This window comes from Salmo trutta, chromosome 9 (assembly GCF_901001165.1).
Source record: "Salmo trutta chromosome 9, fSalTru1.1, whole genome shotgun sequence".
NCBI lineage: Eukaryota > Metazoa > Chordata > Actinopteri > Salmoniformes > Salmonidae > Salmo > Salmo trutta.
The window spans coordinates 34,981,036-35,001,964 of NC_042965.1; the positions used below are offsets into that span (position 1 = coordinate 34,981,036).

At 42.1% G+C, this 20,929-nt stretch overlaps 2 protein-coding genes across 4 annotated transcripts; one reads left to right on the plus strand and one right to left on the minus strand.

The window, feature by feature from the left end:
* Window positions 1-2,914: 2,914 nt before the first annotated feature.
* LOC115200467 (regulator of G-protein signaling 7-binding protein A) lies at window positions 2,915-10,080 on the minus strand. Of its 3 annotated transcripts, XM_029763562.1 has the most exons (6): window positions 9,132-10,080; window positions 7,787-7,953; window positions 5,289-5,419; window positions 4,925-5,066; window positions 4,650-4,720; window positions 2,915-4,524 (listed from the first exon to the last, which is right to left on the minus strand). In XM_029763562.1, the coding sequence occupies exons 1-6, from the start codon at window positions 9,279-9,281 to the stop codon at window positions 4,433-4,435; spliced, it is 753 nt and encodes a 250-aa protein (XP_029619422.1). In that variant the 5' UTR covers window positions 9,282-10,080; the 3' UTR covers window positions 2,915-4,432. The 3 variants fall into 3 exon arrangements, with proteins under 3 accessions (XP_029619422.1, XP_029619423.1, XP_029619424.1); XM_029763563.1 differs by lacking the exon at window positions 7,787-7,953 and having other exon boundaries at window positions 9,132-10,072; XM_029763564.1 differs by lacking the exons at window positions 7,787-7,953; window positions 9,132-10,080 and adding an exon at window positions 6,156-6,513.
* Window positions 10,055-15,395, plus strand: LOC115200466 (trifunctional nucleotide phosphoesterase protein YfkN-like). Its single transcript, XM_029763561.1, has 8 exons — window positions 10,055-10,163; window positions 11,743-11,833; window positions 12,044-12,536; window positions 12,653-12,800; window positions 12,980-13,145; window positions 13,277-13,424; window positions 13,673-13,856; window positions 13,998-15,395. The coding sequence occupies exons 2-8, from the start codon at window positions 11,796-11,798 to the stop codon at window positions 14,117-14,119; spliced, it is 1,299 nt and encodes a 432-aa protein (XP_029619421.1). The 5' UTR covers window positions 10,055-10,163; window positions 11,743-11,795; the 3' UTR covers window positions 14,120-15,395.
* Window positions 15,396-20,929: the final 5,534 nt, after the last annotated feature.

Here is a 20,929-nt window from a genome sequence, read left to right on the forward strand (position 1 = left end):
TATTCATGTATTTCTATGTTTAGTCTAGTGAATCTGTTTCTATGTTTAGTTAATTGGGGTTGGGACTCTCAATTGAAGGCAGGTGTTGTCTCTTTGCCTTTGATTGAGAGTCCTATATATTAGGGTGTGTTTGGGTTTGTATTTTGTGGGAGATTGTTTCTTGTTTTGCCTGTTTCTTGTTTTGCGTGAGTAAGCCTTACAAGACTGTTTCGTTGATCGTGAGTTCGTTCTTTTGTTATTTTGGTGTTCACTGCGTTATTTCAAGAAACGTAAAGATGAGCATCCACATTCCTGCTGCTGTAACGCCCTGGCCATAGAGAGGGGTTTTTGTTCTTTATTTTTGGTTAGGCCAGGGTGTTACATTGGGTGGGCGTTCTATGTTCCTTTTTCTATGTTTTTGTATTTCTTTGTTTTGGGCCGTGTGTGTGGCTCCCAATCAGGCACAGCTGAAGCTCGTTGCTGCTGATTGGGAGTCACACATAAGGAGCATGTTTTTCCTTTGGGTTTGTGGGTAATTGTTTCTGTTTGAGTATTTTCCTAACAGGACTGTTTGCTGTCGTTTTGGGCATTTTGTAGTGTTCTCTTGTTTATTTGAATTAAAATTCTAATGATGAGCACATCCTCTGCTGCACCTTGGTTCCCTCTTACAGACAGCCGTTACAGCTGCATTTTGGTCCTCCTTTCCCGACGACAACCGTGACATTGACTCGGTACAGGTAGCCCCTGTAATAGCCTCGTTACTGTTTTTTTATTGCGTTACTTTTTTTACTTTAGTTTATTTGGTAAATATTTTCTTAACTCTTATTTTCTTTCAACTGCATTGTTGGTTAAGGGCTTATAAGTCACCATTTCACGGTAAGGTTGTATTCGGTGCATGTGACAAATAAAAATTGATTTGATTTGAATCAGAAAGTGGTTTGTTAACATCGAAATAAATACAATCCCGTCTGACTTCAGATGCAGCTCATGCAAGTTAGCATAAATGTAATCAGATGGTTATCGTCCACAACATTGCAGATGTCATCGCAGGATTTATTACCAAGCAATGTGAACATGATGTTTTCTTGTAAACATAAAATGTCTCTATTCTGCATGACTGGCATGGCAAAATGGAGAAACTGCATACTAAAGGATTGAATACAAAAAGTTATTCATACTGAAGTCATTGGGTGCAGGTTTGTAAATGCATAATAATAGATGACAATAGTCTTTTAATTTATGTAGTAGCTAAATGAGGGTATTCCCAATAGGTTTGCCAGTGTTTAATTTGAACTGGATGTCCCATGTTTTTTCTCCAAATACAGTGTATTTTTGTCCTGTAATTCACCAAGCCAGATGGTCCTTCTCAGGGGGCTTGGCTGTGATGTCCTCGGGCAGCACTTTCTCTCACTCAGACTTTTGCGTGTGTGTGCGTATGTGGGTGTGTGTGTGTGGATGCGTGTGCGTGTGTAAGGATGCGTCTGTGTGGATGCGTGTGTGTGTGTATGCGTGTGTGTGTGTGGATGCCTGTGTGTGGATGCGTGTGGGTGTGGATACGTGTGTGTGTGGATGCCTGTGTATGGATGCGTGTGTGTGTGTGTGGATGCGTGTGTGTGTGCATGCATGTGTGTGTGTCTGGATGTGTATGTATGGATGCGTATGTGTGCGGATGCTTGCGTGTGTGTGTGGATACGTGTGTGTGGGTGTGTGTGTGTGTGTGTGTGTGGATTCGTGTGTGTGTCTTTGTGTGTGTTTGGATGCGTGTGTGTGTTTGGATGTGTGTGTGTATGTGTGGATGCATGTGTGTGTGTGTGTGTTTGGATGCGTGTGTGTGTGGATGCGTGTGTGTGTGTGTGTGTGTGTGGATGCGTGCGTGTGTGTATGGATATGTGCATGCGTGTGTGTGTGCGTGTGTGTGTGTGTGCGTGCGTGTGTGTGTGTGTGGATGCGTGTGTGTGTGTATGGATATGTGCATGCGTGTGTGTGTGCGTGTGTGTGTGTGTGTGTGGGTTGCATCATCTCTACACTTGCACTCTTTCTCATAACATCCATTGAATTGTTATTCAAATTGATCATCTCTAGATGTTAACATGACATTACATTGCATGTTCACATTTTGCTGGCTAAATCTAAACTGAGCCTTTGAATATGGACGAGAATGATCTTGCTGATACTGAGATGTATGAGTCTGTCTCCACCCAGTGGATAGAACACTAACTTACAGGAACTTGGGCTTCGGCACCGTTTGGGGGAATTGGTGCATCATGGGACAATGCTCTAGGCAACAGGGAAACAATATCACAATGTTAATAATCTCATTGAGACATGGAACTAGACTGAAAATTGGTTCAAATGTGTATGGAAACTTCTAGACATGAAGCATTCCTATCAATTGATTTGAGCCAGTTGATCATTGTAGTATCATTTATGAATACTGCTATACTACTAGGAATTCTGTCTACAAAAAATGATTTGTCTAGGGCCGATTCAGATTTAGAATATTTGTATTACTTAAATCCATGTTAAGTCAAATTATCTCAAGTCTGAGTAGGGCCTATAGAGAACTAAGACAGAGACAAAAAAAAACACATCAGTCGGATTAAATAAAAAAGTTTATTAACAATGTAAAATGACATATAGCTTTTTATTTCAGCTTTGACTACAGTACTGTACCTTCTCCATGCCCTACACATATATCACTATTACTAATAAGCAAGACCCATGCTGAGTCCCCACTAACCGCACAGACTGTGCCTTACAAAGGGAGACATCACCTGCTTATGCCAACCAAGACTTCACCAATCTATCTCAACTTCGAAGATTTTCCAGAGCTCATCGATTGGAGAATATGTGTATATACATACATAGAGTATGTCTAATGTCTTAATTTATAGATAGATATTGTATGTGCAAAGAAGTTTATATTTTTTTAGTATTGTATAGTATATTCCTCCTTGAAGATGGAAATAAAAGTCGGGTACAGGTGTTTGGTTCATGGAAGACTAAATAAAGGTCAGTACAGGAAGTACAGGGTCAGCTAGAAATGGAAAACAGAGAGCGAAACACACAACAGACGTAGTGCACAGACTTTCTCTGCTCTGGAAAAACAGCTCTATACCTTTTATCTAGTAGTGTACATATACAGATCTGCTATCTTAATTTGACTAGTTTTTCACAGCAGGAAAATAATCCTGCAGCAACAGGTCATGTAAATTATTATGTGGATTATAATGAATGGCCATTTTTTTGTAGGGGTTGACACATTTTACATTAGGGTAAGTCAAGTCTGACATTTTAAACTGGAAATTACAAACTTTAGAATACTTAAAAAAATGTGAATACACTACAAGTTTTCAATTCCTGCGGAGCAGGAAAATTATCTGTGACAACAGATTATCAAATTAAGGGCTTTATTCAATTCGTATCGCGGAAGTTCAGCTTTAAAGCGTGATTGAAAAATCAAAGGCAATGTTAGCGGAGACGGCATTCACAGTAAACGCTGCGTATGTCAGTTCAATCGGAAATTACCTTTACATTTAAATTGTGCAATCTTTAACGCTTCAGCGATACAGATTGAATGGAACCCTAAAATAGCATATCTGTTTACTGCAAGTGTCTAACTTCAATGACCGGTCATATTGGAAAAGTATTGCCACATGGCAAGTGTCGTACTTGGTAATATTGTTTTTGAAACAAACTTAAAAATCAAATTGTGTCCTACACACAATTCATTAATTCATCAATTCAGCTTTATGGAAGAAACTAAATGTTGACATTGTTTCAAATGGTCTCTCTCTCCCAAAAACCTTTGACAAACGAAAAGGTTTGACTTCTGTACCAAACGAAAAGGTTGGACGTCTGTACCAAACAAAAAGGTTGGACTTCTGTACCAAATGAAAAGAAAAGCAGTTGCAATACATTTAAAATATATGTTTTGACTATTGGTTTCCTCTCAGTATTGTCTATTACATTGCAATTACAATTTATCTTTGTATTACAAAATAAAATGATAAAATGGGGTAGCCTTTTCAACAAAGAGAGAACTGTATTGGATATTGGAAATGGCAGTAATATAGTGGTGGGAGACACAAGTGGTGAAGGACTGTGGTTAATGGTGTCTTTGTTGCCACAGTAGCACTTTACATGCAGTGTTGTCCATGACACATTACAAAACATTTCATTCTATGCTCATTCCTTTATGGGGCACTGTTATGATAACTGTCAATATCTTATGACACCATGTCATAATGCAAATAAATACATTGGTCATGACATGCAAATACTGAATGTCATTCCAGTTGACAAAGCTTTTATAACTTTTGTGTCTTTTTTTTTTACATGTCTTATGACACTTGAATTATGATGTGCATAGGACACTTTTATGGATGTGCCATGAACAACACTTCAACTTAAGCATTACCGTTCCTGCCTTCAACCCAGGAGGGTAGGCCCCTTAGCTGGTTACCAGGCAACAGAGCCCAAAGAACCGTCTCTTCCTCTGTCGGACCAGTGGGTAGGGAGTTAGGTTCAGCAAGCTGCTGTCATCTGGGTACAAACAGAGATAAGCCCATTACATGTCCAAATTAATCTCGAAGTCATTTTAACTATGTATCTAACTCACATAAGATCCAAGCATAGAAACCATGTGAGCGCCCCTGTGGAGGCCCTACCTTGGTTCTTCAGTGGTAAAGGCATCGCCTCCCTGAGTTTACTGAGAAGATTCTTCATCTCTCTCATGTCCCTATGAAATCATATTCACTTGGTGTTCATGTGTGTTTTGCTAATGCACACAGAATTATAATAATAACACACGCGCGCACACTCAAGAACGTACACACACACACTCACAAACACACACACACACACACACACACACACACACACACACACACACACACACACACACACACACACACACACACACACACACACACAGTGGGCTCACCTCTCAGTATTGTCTATGTCTGTGGTGACCAGCCAGCAGAGCTGATGACAGTCCATGGGGGAGGACGTGTCTTCTAGAATGGGGATGTCTGAGCTCTCATCCACCTTACTGTCAATCCTGGGAGGCCCACAGCAATCCTTCCCTGGAACACACACACACACACACACACACACACACACACACACACACTATTAATAATAGTAATGTAATAGTCATTACATGTAAAACACAATAAACAGTGAATTGTAGCTCAAAATAGCTCAGTTAGGATTGTTTTTGATCCCATCAGGCTTCCTGTCTCTGGCTATAATTGTGATGTCAGGTTATAATGTTGCTATGTCATTTTATGTCAGGCATTCCCTACCTTTCCTGTGGAGCTGCAGGGATCCCAGCAGACAGACAGACTTGAGCATCTCTGTGATGTACATCTCCAGACAGCACTGCAGCTGGATGAAGAGCCTGCAGATCTCTGGGTGAATCTCTCCGTCCTCAGGCCTGTGGGGCCAACACAAAAATGTCAGTCAACATTGGGATTACCCATGAGATGGCATAATACTCTGTCTGCTTGCACAAAACTTTGCTTTACATCTACAATATTGCTTTACCACAAGGATGTGCATAAAAGTCCTACACAATTAAAAACTAGATGACATTTTTTCAATTGAAATAAGGTGACAGTACAACTACAACAACGTCTGGGAAGCCATGTTGAGTTCCTAAGGTTCAGCCAAAACGACAGACCTGAGGGAACAGAGAGAGTATTTCCACCTCTTCACACATAGCATCAGTCCATTTTCTACATGAAGATTCAAAATTGTTTGGATTAAGCTTGGGAAATGTGGGGACGTAGTTCTTTTTCTTGTTTTTTAGTCTTCAAAGGCCTAAAAAAAGCTATTTTTGTTGATTTTAGACTATTTTAATGGACTTTGATTACGGTAATGTACTGAATTGATTTTTAAAAAAAGGCTGCATTGGACCTTTAAGTCTTTTTCACATGAGACTTCTCCAATCAAGCTGACTTTTTGTTCCAAAAGCCTTATACTCCTATCTGTAACTAGCATGGTCCCAGATCGGTTTGTGCCATCATGCCACTCCTTGCCACTCAGCATGAAAAGGAGTGGCAAGGAGTAGCATGATGGCGCAAACAAACTGGTACCCAGACTAATCTGTAACTGCTGAGATAATGTTTTTGTGTGTTAATTGAATTTTTCATGCATTTAATGCTTCTTACATTTCTCACAAAAAGCAACTTTGCTCTCTCAATCAGCTTTGTGTTTCCTGCCAGAGTGCTGCTAGCTGGCTAAAGTACTGCTGTCATCAATACCATCCTTCTGCTTATCGGATTTCCTCTGGCATATTGGAGAGGTCCGGCATCACTCAGACAGACAGACAAACAGACAGACAATGGTGAGACTAGGGTTGTAGTTTGGGAGGGGGGGTCTAAAAAGGTATAGCTTTATGGGGAGGGGTCCAGTCATGCTGTATGATTCATGCTAACACAGCCATGTTAACAGTGTCTCTGAGTGTCTCCATGTGTCTGTGATCTCTGAGAGGGGCCCAGGCTGTCACAGGTGTCACTCACTACCCCAGCCAAGATGCACAGGCCCTGTCATGCGTGTGACACGCAATGAAAGATACACATTCTGAAATCACTTAAAAGACACTGCAAGAGGATTCATTATTAAATGGATAGGTTAAAGCAAGGGGTAGTACAAACATCCACATTTAACCACACAATTTTATCATATCGTAATAAAATGATGGGGAAGCTGAAGAGGCAATGCTTTATTTAGAGCTAGTTCATGCAGGTTAACATATAAATTGAGCCAGTTTGCTATAGCAGGAATACAATCCTGCAGCAAAAGTAAATGTGAATTATTATGTGGATTATAATTAATGAACAAAATAATGTAGGGGTTGATACAGTACATTTACCGTACGGGAAAATCAAGTCTGAAACTTCAAAGTGGAAATTACAAACTTCAGAAGCCTTAAACCTCAAATACACTACAAGTTTATTTGATCATTCTGTCGCAATTCCCCTGCGACAGAGTGATAAAAATCAAATTAAGATCTTACATCTGTAGGAAGACTAGAAACCTTCCACAGAGATCTATGTATAAGAGAAGTAGGATCTATATAATGGGTACTGAAAATATCTGAAAAGCTGGTCAATAACCTGTAATGGTAACAAGTCATGTTGTTAACAGCAGGTTTACAAAGTAAAATTAAAGCTAAATCCTCAAAAGAGGTAATACTGCTTTCTCTCAAAAATGTCCTTGGTCTGGCACTGCCCCAAGATCCACAGACCAACTCCATTAGTGTCTGAATCAACTCCAAGCTCAGTGGGACTCTTCTGCAATACTGTAGCCAAATATCCAACTCCCAAGCAGCAGGATTAAGTATAGCAGGTCAATATCACACTCAGAGACTAGGACAGCCCACTAAACTGTAGAAGTGCATGATTTAAAATGCTCTCACCAGCCTCTCTCTCTCTCTCTCTCTCTCTCTCTCTGTCTCTCTCTCTCTCTCGCTCTCTCTCTCTCTCTCTCTCTCACCAGTCTCTCTGTCTCTCTCTCTCTCTCTCTCTCTCTCTCTCTGTCTCTCTCTCTCACCACTCTCTCTCTCTCTCTCTCTGTAGCCTATTACTCCACGTTTCTCTGTTATATCCTTCATAAGAAAACAGAAAAAGACATGCAAATTACAACCCTGTACAGACCAAAAGATCAAAGCTCACACAGGCCACTCTAGACTGAAAGCAGAGGCTGAAACCTAAGTTAGTATTTATAGAAGCCTGTGGCCCATGTCTGTGAAATTGCCCAACGCTGTCTTTCAGCACCAAGGACAGCGACCGCTACTTACCCTGAAATGACTGACAGGCTCTGGTTTGCGGCTCTCGCCATCTCGCAGCCTTTTGTTCGGGTCTTGTGCATCTCGGCCCGTAACGACGGGCAGTCGACAGAGATCTCGCCAATGGAGATGACTAGCTCACGATACAGCGCCACAAGCGTGTTAAACTCCTGCACAATCTGAGAAATAAAAAGGAAACCAACATGATCTGGACCACCAATTTTCTCTGCCGCGAGCCCCAGCGAGACCTTGCGATGTTCTTCCATATAGGTTAACTAATGCGGGCTATTGCAAACATATGTGCCTTTCTGTTTGGGAATTGTTAGAATATCACAAGCAGACACATTTGCAATATAGGCCTATTTGTGACAGCAGTTGCCAGAACAACATAGGTTATCCGATACATTGTCATCTTATATTCACAGGTAGGCTGTCAATTTAGCAGCTTTAGTTTTTTTCATTGGTGCCACAATTAATATTTCGGCACTGCAAGTTCAAGAACGAGGCTACCCTAGCCATTCAGCAACATCCTGCTATGGACATCAACCATCTTTCAGTCGATCATTTCTCTATACTAGAGCTTGAATAAATTGACTGCCATTTCCAAAAAAGCATTGATCCCTGGACAGGGGTATTAGGCTATTCTAACCTCCACGATACAAAAGATAGGCTTTTCAATATTGATGCCTAAAAACATTACGATATGCATAGGATATGAAATGACAACTAGAATGTCTATTTTAAAACGAATCAATTAGTCATTGACGACAACCCCGTATGATAAATTCGGCTATGTGCATCGAAATAGAGCATAGGATCCTTTGGATGGGACAACGCTCGAGACTCAGACACGTTCTGCTGTTCTTCCCGTGATGAGACTTAGTGACGTTTACTGATGTATGTGAGGGGAGAGAATGTATTATGGACGTTTCTGCCAGCACCTGTCAAATCAGTGGCCGTCTTCGTCCATCAAACAGAGCCCGTTAGACAACTTTGTAATGTGAGCGATACTGGAGATCATCGCAAATCACCGTCAGCCAGGCTTTCAACACTTGATGCTCCAAAATGCAAATCGCACTATCGCAATCAGTGACAAAGAAGGGGTAAAAAAACATGAGCAGGTCAATTTGTCTTCTCTGCAACAACAGCAACGCAAGTGGATATAATTTTCCCTAGACAATTCATAGAAAGGTGGAGGGGGGGGGGGTCAGTTTGTTAACGTTTAAACAGCCAACATCAGTGCAAATTGATGAAATTAGTTAAAGAAAGAAAGGGTGAATGAATACACGACTAGCTGCATCATTTCCTGCAGAGGAAATACGCACTGTGGGCTACATGTCACAAGTTCCATACCCACCATTCTGCAGTCCGCCACGGCGCGCTGGGCTTTGCGGGTGCTCTCCGTGCTCTCCCTTCTCTCCGGGTCTCGGTAGGGAGCCTTGCCGATCTGGAAGATGTTCCCGGCGGATCTGGGGCGGTTCTTGCGCCCATTCGGTGCAGAACTCATGCATACACATCCACTAATAAAACAGCTCTAATACAGAACGTTGTTTATCTACGTCCCCCTAAACTCCACCACCACCTATTCGCCGATATCCTGTTCTATCTATCGTTTGTGGTGTCGAAACCTCTCCAGTAGGATATATCCTAAAACGGATAGGATATATAGTTTATCTGTGGTGTATTACTGCTCTATCTCTCTCTCTCTCTCTCTCTCTCTCTTGCCCTCTCTCTACTGTCTAAGAAGAAGAATATATTTTTGCAGGCAGCCGTCGGAGTGCAGAAGTACCGGATGAGCGCTTGCGACTCCACTCCGCATTGCCTCGACTGCAAAGGGGGCTCGAGTCACCTTCACTCCAGCAGTCCAACTGATGGTATACGGTAACCGTAGCCTATACACACACGCGACCCGGGGTCCAGCAAGCTGAGGCGTCCTTCCTCGCGCACCGCAGCTGTGATGGTCCGTAGAAAGCAATCACTGGTATTCACAAAATGTAACCATTTCTTATAATTGTGCGTTTCCATTAAACACGGAAAATGCGGCTTGAGGAGGGTATTCGGCAATGTAGCTATGCAAACATTCCCTTTTGGAAAAGCAAAAATGTTGCGAAACGTACAAATAAAAAAAGCTATGTCACTTCAGGCAATGATAACACTTGCTTCATTTCCAGGCCTACTTGGAACAGAGAGGAAAGCAATTCCCGGATGCCAAGATGCTGAATTTGTTCCCAAGGTCTTTTTCTTCGAGTGTCTCCAGCCGAGTGTATCTAACCTTGCCTTGGTGAGGCAGGAGACAAGCAGTTTCTACAGGCCTGACGTGGCTGGCAACACTGCACACCCATAGGACAGGAATACTAATAGGACCCAGCAAACCAGAGCCTAGACTCGGGTAAAATTCTCATTAAATGTATTCTCATTAAATAGCCTAGGCATAGCCTAGTCTAGCACTACCATGGGAAATGGTTACACTATGAAACAATTAATTATATTTGCAAAAACTCGTCAAAGGTATTAGATAAAATTGCGGTGTCCACAGTGTTACAATGCCGCTTGGACGTGGAGCTGTCCAGGTGCTGAAATCCCACGCCCAGTTTTTCGTAGGATAATTAGTCGTTTCTAATTTCTTATGTAACATATAATTAAACAAATTTAAACAAGACTCGCAATAGCCTAAACCTTTGCTATTTTGTAATATTGGATTACCGAGACCTGCTGTAGCCCTTTCCTGCAGTCAGTGACCAAAAGCGCCCTCTTTGGCCTCATGGGTGGAATGTTATTAATATATTTCATTATTTCATAATTAATAAATCATATTTTTTTTACTTCGAAAATCTGGTGTTTCTATGTCAAAGAGTTTTGTTATATTTCAGTCTTCTGTGATGTATATAAAGTGTAATATTGGGATGCAAACTCAAAATGTAATATATTTCAACTCAACAATTTGTTTACGCCAACAACCATGTGTGTGAGGTGTAAACTTTTGTTTAAGACTACCAATAATGACTCTATGTGACCCTGATTTAGCCCACTGCAGTAATTAACCAAATGGTAGAAATGCCCAAGGTTAGTTGTTCTTTGCGTTCGTGCTCTCCTCTTCAGGGTGCGCGACCGTTTATCTCCAAGGAGATACGTTCGAGTTCGAGTTCGCTTAACTGTGTCAACTGAGCAAAAAGGCGAAAGACAGCAAGTTCTGCAACAATCACTAACAGTAGCCTAATAAAACATGGATCAATATCTTTTACGTTTGGAAACAAATGTGACTTGTAACAAACCAGAAGTAGTTCTCACTATTTTACACTTTAATGATGTGTACGAAATAGAAGCAAGACCAGAAGAACCCGCTGGCGGTGCTGCAAGGTAAAGGTTAGCTAATCCTAGCAAGCTAACGTTAGTTAGCGAGTCTCGAAAGGAAATGTAGGCTTAACATTAACTTTAACGTCAGTTGCCTTGAGCCAGCCTTGTTGAAACTTCACTTTGTCTAGCTTTGGGCAATCTAACTAGTCTTTGTATAGGATACATTAGAATTTCACAAAACGAAATGTTGGCTATGGTTTTCTCCCCCCAGGTTTGCCACTGCTCTAAAAGTATTCGAGTCGCTGAATCCTTTACTAGTTTTCAGTGGTGACTGTTTGAGCCCTTCTTTGCTAAGCACAGTCACCAAGGGAAAGCACATGGTAGATGTTCTAAATAAATTAGGAGTCCATTGTGCGGTGTATGGTAAGTGCGTCTCTCCAACCATGCATTACCATTTCATTGTATACACACAAATAATCCAGAGAACATCCATTTATCCAAGTGCAAAACACATAGAGAACTCTCTCTTTTATGACCTTCTCTTTCTCTCTCTCTTTCTCTCACACATGTACACACACACACACACACACACACACACACACACACACACACACACACACACACACACACACACACACACACAACTTTATGTATTTTCATTGTCTTCTTCTCAGGAAATCATGAGTTTGATTTCGGCGTGGACCACTTGGAAGAGCAGACAAAAAACATGACCTTCCCATGGTTCCTCAGCAATGTGTACGACAGGTCAGTTTCACCTTGCAATACTATATGACGGTGGATTAACACACCGTCATATAGCACTATACTTCTCAATTTTCAATACATCTTCTGATGTACTTGAAGGACTATTGGTTTGCAGGACAATGAGAAGCAACACTACTTTTGTTCTATGTTGTTTTGCTTCTAGTGTACTATTTCAATGTGAACAAACAAATTTAAATTGTTCTCTCAAAGGTTCACCCATGAAACGTTGGGCCATGGCATGGTCAGCAGCATCCTGGAGTGGAACAGCCTAAAGATCGGTGTCATGGGCCTGGTAGAGGAGGACTGGCTGGATACCCTGGGCACTGTGGACAAGAACAACATCCACTACACAGACTATGTGGAGACAGCTGATCGCCTTTCTGCTGAGCTGAGGGACAAAGGGGCTGACCTGGTCATCGCAGTCACACACATGAGGTGGCGTAATGACATCAGGCTAGCATCCGAGTCCAACGGTGTGGATCTCATCCTGGGAGGACATGACCATGAGTACGGGGTTCTGGAGGTCAATGGGATTCTGATCGTAAAGAGTGGCTCAGAGTTCAGGTACCTGTCAAAGATTGACGTTGTGAAGGACCAGGATGGGACGTTCAAGTACACCTGTGAAAAGAGAGCTACAACGACAGACCTTGAGGAAGATGCAGAAATCAAACAGATTGTGAAAGGATACACTGATAATATGCAGGTGAGTATTCGCTTACAGCTTGATTAGCTTACAGTAGCCTAGTGTGTGTTTGTTTTAGTAGCCAGCCCAGATGCCACTAAGATTATGTTTTATGAATTTATGTCACTCTGTCTCAGCATATGCTTGGAGAGGTCCTGTGCCACACAGACGTGACCTTGGATGGACGCTGCGCCACCGTGAGACGAGCAGAGTGCAACCTGGGTAATCTGATCACCAACGCTATGCTGGAGGCCACTCATGCTGAGGCGGCGATTTTAAACTCAGGTTATTACACCTTCCATTCATTTTTTGTTTCATTCATCAGCATATTTTAGTTTTTTTAAATTAAATATTGCCTCCATATTTGATTTCAGAATTTAAAAAAAATTGTGCAGACATGTTCAATTCTGAAAAAGTTTGGCACCCAGGTTTGTCTGTTGAATCATGATTCTGTCCCTGTATAGGTACTCTGCGTTCTGACCGCTTGCACCCGGCAGGTCCCCTGACCATGCATGACCTGCTGCAGATCCTGCCACTAAAGGACCCAGTGCTGGTGGTGGAGGCCACGGGGCAGCAGCTCTACGAAGGCCTGGAGAACGGGGTCAGCATCTACCCTGATTTAGATGGAAGGTACCGCACTGGAACACACTGAAAAGGCATCAAAACCACATTATGAGTGAACTGGTTTTATTGTAGTTACTGCTTTATTCTCACAGGAAAAGCAATCGCAATAGTTTTTTACACAAGATGCCTTTTTCCAGATTTCCCCAGGTTTCAGGGATCCAGTTTGGCTTTGATCCCAATGGAAAACCTGGCCACAGAGTCATCGCTAAGACAGTGAAGGTTCAAGGCAAGAGTCTAGATAGAGACAGAAAGTATGCGGTGGCCATGAAAGAATTCTTAACTAAGGTAGGGTATAGTCTTCAGCTTCATATTAGCACACTCAGCCACAGCTACTGGAATAGTGCTGTACATTTTCCCTACGTTATATACAACAAATAAAGTCATCCATTAGTTAGCAGTGGAGGATGCAGTGTTTTTAAGTGGACAAGTAAAACTTTCTCCTCACAACAGTATAGCAAGCAGCCATGTTGGCATCAGAGCGAAATAAACATTGACAATATTCTCCTTTATATCCTCTCTTGTTTTGTCCTCAGGGCAAAGATGGCTACACTATGTTCAGTAGCTGTCCTCACAGGCACGACATAGAGAATGCTCAGATCCTGTCGACCATCCTCATCAACCACTTTGAGTCTGGCCAGATCGTCAGAGGCACCAAGAGGTGCATGTCTGGCCACAGGATGGGCCTCATCAAGGTGTCCAGCAGCCCCTCTGTGTCTGGTGAGCACAGCTGCCTCATTCATTCGTTAATTCATTCAGATAAGGAATCTCTTATTCAATATGTCCTGCTTTTCATTGTTGTGCTGATCACATCTGTGAATGACAGCTAACCTGGAGTATGTATTGATGGTGTTTCGGCAGCCATTGAAAGTACCAAGAGTGAGAATCTGGAGGGAGAGGAGGTGGGAGTGGCTGTGGTGCCCGGAGTGGAGGGCAGGATATTCCATGTCCACCCTGAGGGCCAATCAGAAACAGAAGGCTAACAGTGGGTAGGGCTGTTCCTCATCAGAGAATTTCACAGAGCAACTCAGCCATGACTCTATAGTCACAGTGTAAGCCAAGGGAAATTACATCAAGTTTCACCTCTCTCATCTGCCTCTTGCTTTTTATCAGCCTTATAAACAGGCGGACTGTCAATGAACGCTCAGACAGCAACATGAGATTAAGTAATCCATTACTTGTAGTACTGTTGAAGCAATCCAGCAGCAAGCAGTCCTTGAAGTTGTAAATACAATTTATTAACATGACTCAAAATTACACCACATTTTATCCCCTTGTCAATACAGTTGAATATTGACAACTAATATATTACAGAATCTTTATTTATTTTGAATGATCATTTGTGGCATATATGGTGGCGATGTATAAGGATTTGAACGGAGAAGGAGGAATAGTGTATATGTGTTCATGACAATATTATAGTAAAAAGGAAATGAATTGAAGAAAACTCACCACTGTGTTTTTGTGTTAAAACCACCCCTGACTTGACGTTTTCCTTTTAAATGAGATAGTCTCAGTCAATGTGGAAGGCCAATGTTCTTCATAGCCAATTCAATCTTGACAACATCCCAGTGTTGGGTGAATGAATCAGTGATTCCCTGCTTCTACTGTTGAAAGAACCCTGCTGTAACGGAGGCTAATGTGGGGTATTATATGGCCTATACTGTTTGGGGACTTTCTGTTCATGCTCCAGGGCTTGACATTATTTCTTTTTGCCACTTGTCCTTTGGACAAGTAGGACATAATTTGTAGTTGTCCAAAAGCTCAAGGGACTTGTCCAAAAATAAAAATACATCTGTAACACCATATTAATTGTTTATAAATACAAATAATTCCGTCAACATTTCTATGGTGGTATTTTGGCTAGGCTAGGCTACTTTGAAACAAGGAAAGACATGCTTCATAAAATTACATAAAACATCCAGGTTTTAAACAATCAAGTTTATGGTTAAGTAGTTTCAAAATGCTGACCGTCTTTGCTCAGATTCAAGGTGGGTGATGTGCAGCTTGCAACAGGCCCTGTTCTTCACTCTCTGGTTTTGTGACAATTTGATCTGAAGGAACCGTGTCTCAAGTATGTCGACAGAATCAAGCCTTTAGACGTTAATGCTAATTATCCTTTATTATATTTGTCAAACATGACTGGCCTTCTGACTATATTTCTGTATCATTAAAGTTGAATGACTTTTTCTGGCATTGGTTTGGACAATATGCATATCTAAACCTTGACATGTAGGCATTTTTATTTATGTACATGAAAAAAAATGTATTTAAATATTATTCCAATGTTGTCCTCTGATGTTGTCAATTTTGTGTTTGTTTTTTTACTTGTCCATTCGAACAACTTAAATCTATATTCTTGTCAGAAATGTTTTTGTTACTTGTCCTGGACAAGAGGACAAGCGTTAATGTCCATCCCTGGTTAGTCTTTACATTTAGGGACTCTGTGACATTCGTCTTTTTATTCTTTTGAATAAAATAAAACCCAGGAAAACCATGTGGCTGGTACAAATCAGCTGTACAATACTCTTAACAGCGCAATAGATGATTTCAACTGTACAATACTCTTAACAGCACAGTAGCTGATTTCAAGCAATGCCACTGTGAATACTTTGAATTGGAACGACTACAGACCCAAGGAGTGCTCTGATGCTGGAACTAAATAGTAAAAATTACACAATTACCATGAGAGGCATTCAGAGCAGAAGTGAATGAATTGGATTCACAATTCACTTCAAAGACACACTGCTGAGCAACCCATTTTCTAAATGGAGGAGTAGAGGAAACGCAGAATTCTATGTTTAAAAAAAGATATAATAATACAGTTTTCTGTAGATATCAGTGAAACAAACCATTAGAAAGGCTTGAGCAGAGTTCTACTTCTGTCAGGAGTGAAGGCGGCTTACAAATTATTTCTATTGCCAATCACACTGAAGACTTAGAATCAATCCAGGTACCTTTTTGTTGTTGCTTATTTCCATCAAACTTGAAGCAGTGCCTTAATGATATTATAGGTCGACTGTGTACAGATCATGTGATTCCCCAATGCCCATATATGGTACCATGTTTCCTCAATTCAATAGGGATCAGCTGGAACGCTGTTGGTTGTATTCTACCAAGCACATCTCCAATGTGTCTGTGAATTACTCTGCCTCCTCTCCTTCTTTAACCCCCTCCCTTCCTCTCTCCATCCATCTACCCATCTATCCATCCATTTTCAGAAGGCAGGGAAAAAGAAGTAGCAGAGAAAGTAGAAGATGATGAAGCCGATGACCCAGTTGACAGAGTAGATATACTGTATATAATGACCATGTCCATGTCGAAGCGCCAGCCGCGAGAATCGTTCTCAAAGTCCGTGGTGTCCCTCAGTTCCATGGGGGAACTGATGCCTGGCTATCACACTAGCCTTCCTTTGGAAACCTGGAGAGGGGTTGGAATGACAGGAGAAAATCTGGTTATTCCAACTTTTGGTCACACTTTATTCGGATAGTCCGGATTTCTATACTATCAACAAACTATCTGTTGATAATCAACTGCTTGGTAAGGTTAGGGATAGGTTTAGGGTTAGGGTAAGGATTAAGTTTAGGGTTAGGATAAGGGTTAAGATTAGGGTTAGAGCTAGGATTAGTAGCTCAGTCCTGTGTAGCTCTGTAACGATTGGCGTCGGGTGATGAGGAAGCGGACCAAAACGCAGCTGGGAGCGAACACATGTTTATTCTTACACTGAATTAAACACGTACACAAAACCAAGAAAATGCCTGATCATTAACTGCTCAAACAAAAGAGACACCAACCCACAAACATCGTGGGGGGAAAGGAACTTAAATGTGATTCCCAATCAGACATAACTAGCGACAGCTGTCTGATTGGAAATCACCCCGAGCCCAACATAGAAATAAACCACAAAGAAAGGCTATAACAAAACATAGAAAATAAACCATAGAAATACCACACCCTGACAAAAATAGCAGAGTTCCCCTGGTCAGGGCGTGACAGATATGTTCGTCAAGAGAGATCAGGGTCCAGAGTAACGCCGAGGTCCTTCACAGTTTTATTTGAGAAAAATGTACAACCATCAAGAATAATTGTCAGATTCAACAGAAGATCTCTTTGTTTCTTGGGACCTAGAACAAGCATCTCTGTTTTGTCAAAGTTTAAAAGTAGAACGTTTGCTGCCATCCACTTCCTTATGTCGGAAACGCAGGCTTCCAGCGAGGGCAATTTTGGGGCTTCACCATGTTTCATTGAAATGTACAGCTGTGTGTCATCCACATAGCAGTGAAGGTTAACATTATGTTTTCGAATGACATCCCCAAGAGGTAAAATATGCATTTGGCTTAGGTGTATGTAAATTTCCGACTTCAACTGTACATACATACATACAGTGGGGGAAAAAAGTATTTGATCCCCTGCTGATTTGTACGTTTGCCCACTGACAAAGAAATGATCAGTCTATAATTTTAATAGTGGTTTATTTGAACAGTGAGAGACAGAATAACAACAAAAAAATCCAGAAAAACGCATGTCAAAAATGTTATAAAAGGATTTATATTTTAATGAGGGAAATAAGTATTTGACCCCTCTGCAAAACATGACTTAGTACTTGGTGGCAAAACCCTTGTTGGCAATCACAGAGGTCAGATGTTTCTTGTAGTTGGCCACTCAGGAGGGATTTTGTTCCACTCCTCTTTGCAGATCTTCTCCAAGTCATTAAGGTTTCAAGGCTGACGTTTGGCAACTCGAACCTTCAGCTCCCTCCACAGATTTTCTATGGGATTAAGGTCTGGAGACTGGCTAGGCCACTCCAGGACCTTAATGTACTTCTTCTTGAGCCATTCCTTTGTTGCCTTGGCTGTGTGTTTTGGGTCATTGTCATGCTGGAATACCCATCCACTACCCATTTTCAATGCCCTGGCTGAGGGAAGGAGGTTCTCACCCAAGATTTGACGGTACATGGCCCCGTCCATCGTCCCTTTGATACGGGGTGTCCCCTTAGCAGAAAAACACCCTCAAAGCATAATGTTTCCACCTCCATGTTTGACGGTGGAGATGGTGTTCTTGGGGTCATAGGCAGCATTCCTCCTCCTCCAAACACGGCGAGTTGAGTTGATGTCAAAGAGCTCCATTTTGGTCTCATCTGACCACAACACTTTCACCAGTTGTCCTGAGTCATTCAGATGTTCATTGGCAAAATTCAGACGGGCATGTATATGTATTCTTGAGCAGGGGGACCTTGCGGGCGCTGCAGGATTTCAGTCCTTCACGACGTAGTGTGTTACCAATTGTTTTCTTGGTGACTATGGTCCCAGCTGCCTTGAGATCATTGACAAGATCCTCCCGTGTAGTTCTGGGCTGATTCCTCATGATCATTGCAACTCCACGAGGTGAGATCTTGCATGGAGACCCAGGCCAAGGGATATTGACAGTTCTTTTGGGTTTCTTCCATTTGCAAATAATCGCACCAAATATTGTCACCTTCTCACCAAACTGATTGGCGATGGTCTTGTAGCCCATTTCAGCCTTGTGTAGGTCTACAATCTTGTCCCTGACATCCTTGGAGAGCTCTTTGGTCTTGGCCATGGTGGAGAGTTTGGAATCTGATTGATTGATTGCTTCTGTGGACAGGTGTCTTTTTTACAGGTAACAAGCTGCGGTTAGGAGCACTCCCTTTAAGAGTGTGCTCCTAATCTCAGCTCGTTACCTGTATAAAAGAAACCTGGGAGCCAGAAATCTTTCTGATTGAGAGGGGGTCAAATACTTATTTCCCTCATTAAAATGCAAATAAATTTATAACATTTCTGGCATGCGTTTTTCTGGATATACACTGCTCAAAAAAATAAAGGGAACACTAAAATAACACATCCTAGATCTGAATGAATGAAATATTCTTATTAAATACTTTTTTCTTTACATAGTTGACTGTGCTGACAACAAAATCACACACAAATAATCAATGGAAATCCAATTTATCAACCCATGGAGGTCTGGATTTGGAGTCACACTGAAAATTAAAGTGGAAAACCATACTACAGGCTGATCCAACTTTGATGTAATGTCCTTAAAACAAGTTAAAATGAGGCTCAGTAGTGTTTGTGGCCTCCACGTGCCTGTATGACCTCCCTACAACGCCTGGGCATGCTCCTGATGAGGTGGCGGATGGTCTCCTGAGGGATCTCCTCCCAGACCTGGACTAAAGCATCCGCCAACTCCTGAACAGTCTGTGGTGCAACGTGGCGTTGGTGGATGGAGCGAGACATGATGTCCCAGATGTGCTCAATTGGATTCAGGTCTGGGGAACGGGCGGGCCAGTCCTTAGCATCAATGCCTTCCTCTTGCAGGAACTGATGACACACTCCAGCCACATGAGGTCTAGCATTGTCTTGCATTAGGAGGAACCCAGGGCCAACCGCACCAGCATATGGTCTCACAAGGGGTCTGAGGATCTCATCTCGGTACCTAATGGCAGTCAGGCTACCTCTGGCGAGTACATGGAGGGCTGTGCGGCCCCCCAAAGAAATGCCACCCCACACCATGACTGACCCACCGCCAAACCGGTCATGCTGGAGGATGTTGCAGGCAGCAGAACGTTCTCCACAGTGTCTCCAGACTGTCACGTCTGTCACATGTGCTCAATGTGAACCTGCTTTCATCTGTGAAGAGCACAGGTCGCCAGTGGCGAATTTGCCAATCTTGGTGTTCTCTGGCAAATGCCAAACGTCCTGCACGGTGTGGGCTGTAAGCACAACCCCCACCTGTGGATGTCGGGCCCTCATACTACCCTCATGGAGTCTGTTTCTGACCATTTGAGCAGACACATGCACATTTGTGGCCTGCTGGAGGTCATTTTGCAGGGCTCTGGCAGTGCTCCTCCTGCTCCTCCTTGCACAAAGGCGGAGGTAGCGGTCCTGCTGCTGGGTTGTTGCCCTCCTACGGCCTCCTCCACGTCTCCTGATATACTGGCCTGTCTCCTGGTAGCGCCTCCATGCTCTGGACACTACGCTGACAGACACAGCAAACCTTCTTGCCACAGCTCGCATTGATGTGCCATGCTGGATGAGCTGCACTACCTGAGCCACTTGTGTGGGTTGTAGACTCCGTCTCATGCTACCACTAGAGTGAAAGCACTGCCAGCATTCAAAAGTGACCAAAACATCAGCCAGGAAGCATAGGAACTGAGAAGTGGTCTGTGGTCACCACCTGCAGAACCACTCCTTTATTGGGGGTGTCTTGCTAATTGCCGATAATTTCCACCTGTTGTCTATTCCATTTGCACAACAGCATGTGAAATTTATTGACAATCAGTGTTGCTTCCTAAGTGGACAGTTTGATTTCACAGAAGTGTGATTGACTTGGAGTTACATTGTGTTGTTTTAGTGTTCCCTTTATTTTTTTGAGCAGTATATTTGTTGTTATTCTGTCTCTCACTGTTCAAATAAACCTACCATTAAAATTATAGACATATCCTTTCTTTGTCAGTGGGCAAACTTACAAAATCAGCAGGGGATCAAATACTTTTTCCCCCAACTGTACATACCATAAACAGACAAATAAATACAGAAGAAAAAAAAGCAACAGATGTCACTTGAACCCAGTCTGACACAAAGAAACAATTCATATGGGAAACAAGCCTATACACATTCTATATACACACACCATTAACCACATAGAAGATAAATATTTGTACTATTTAGTTAGAGTTAGCCGTTTTTCTATTATTCCAGGCTTTATGTAAATATTCTGCAAACGGAAATACACAATGGACCATTTTCTGTCCAAGAGTTTTTGTCCAAGAG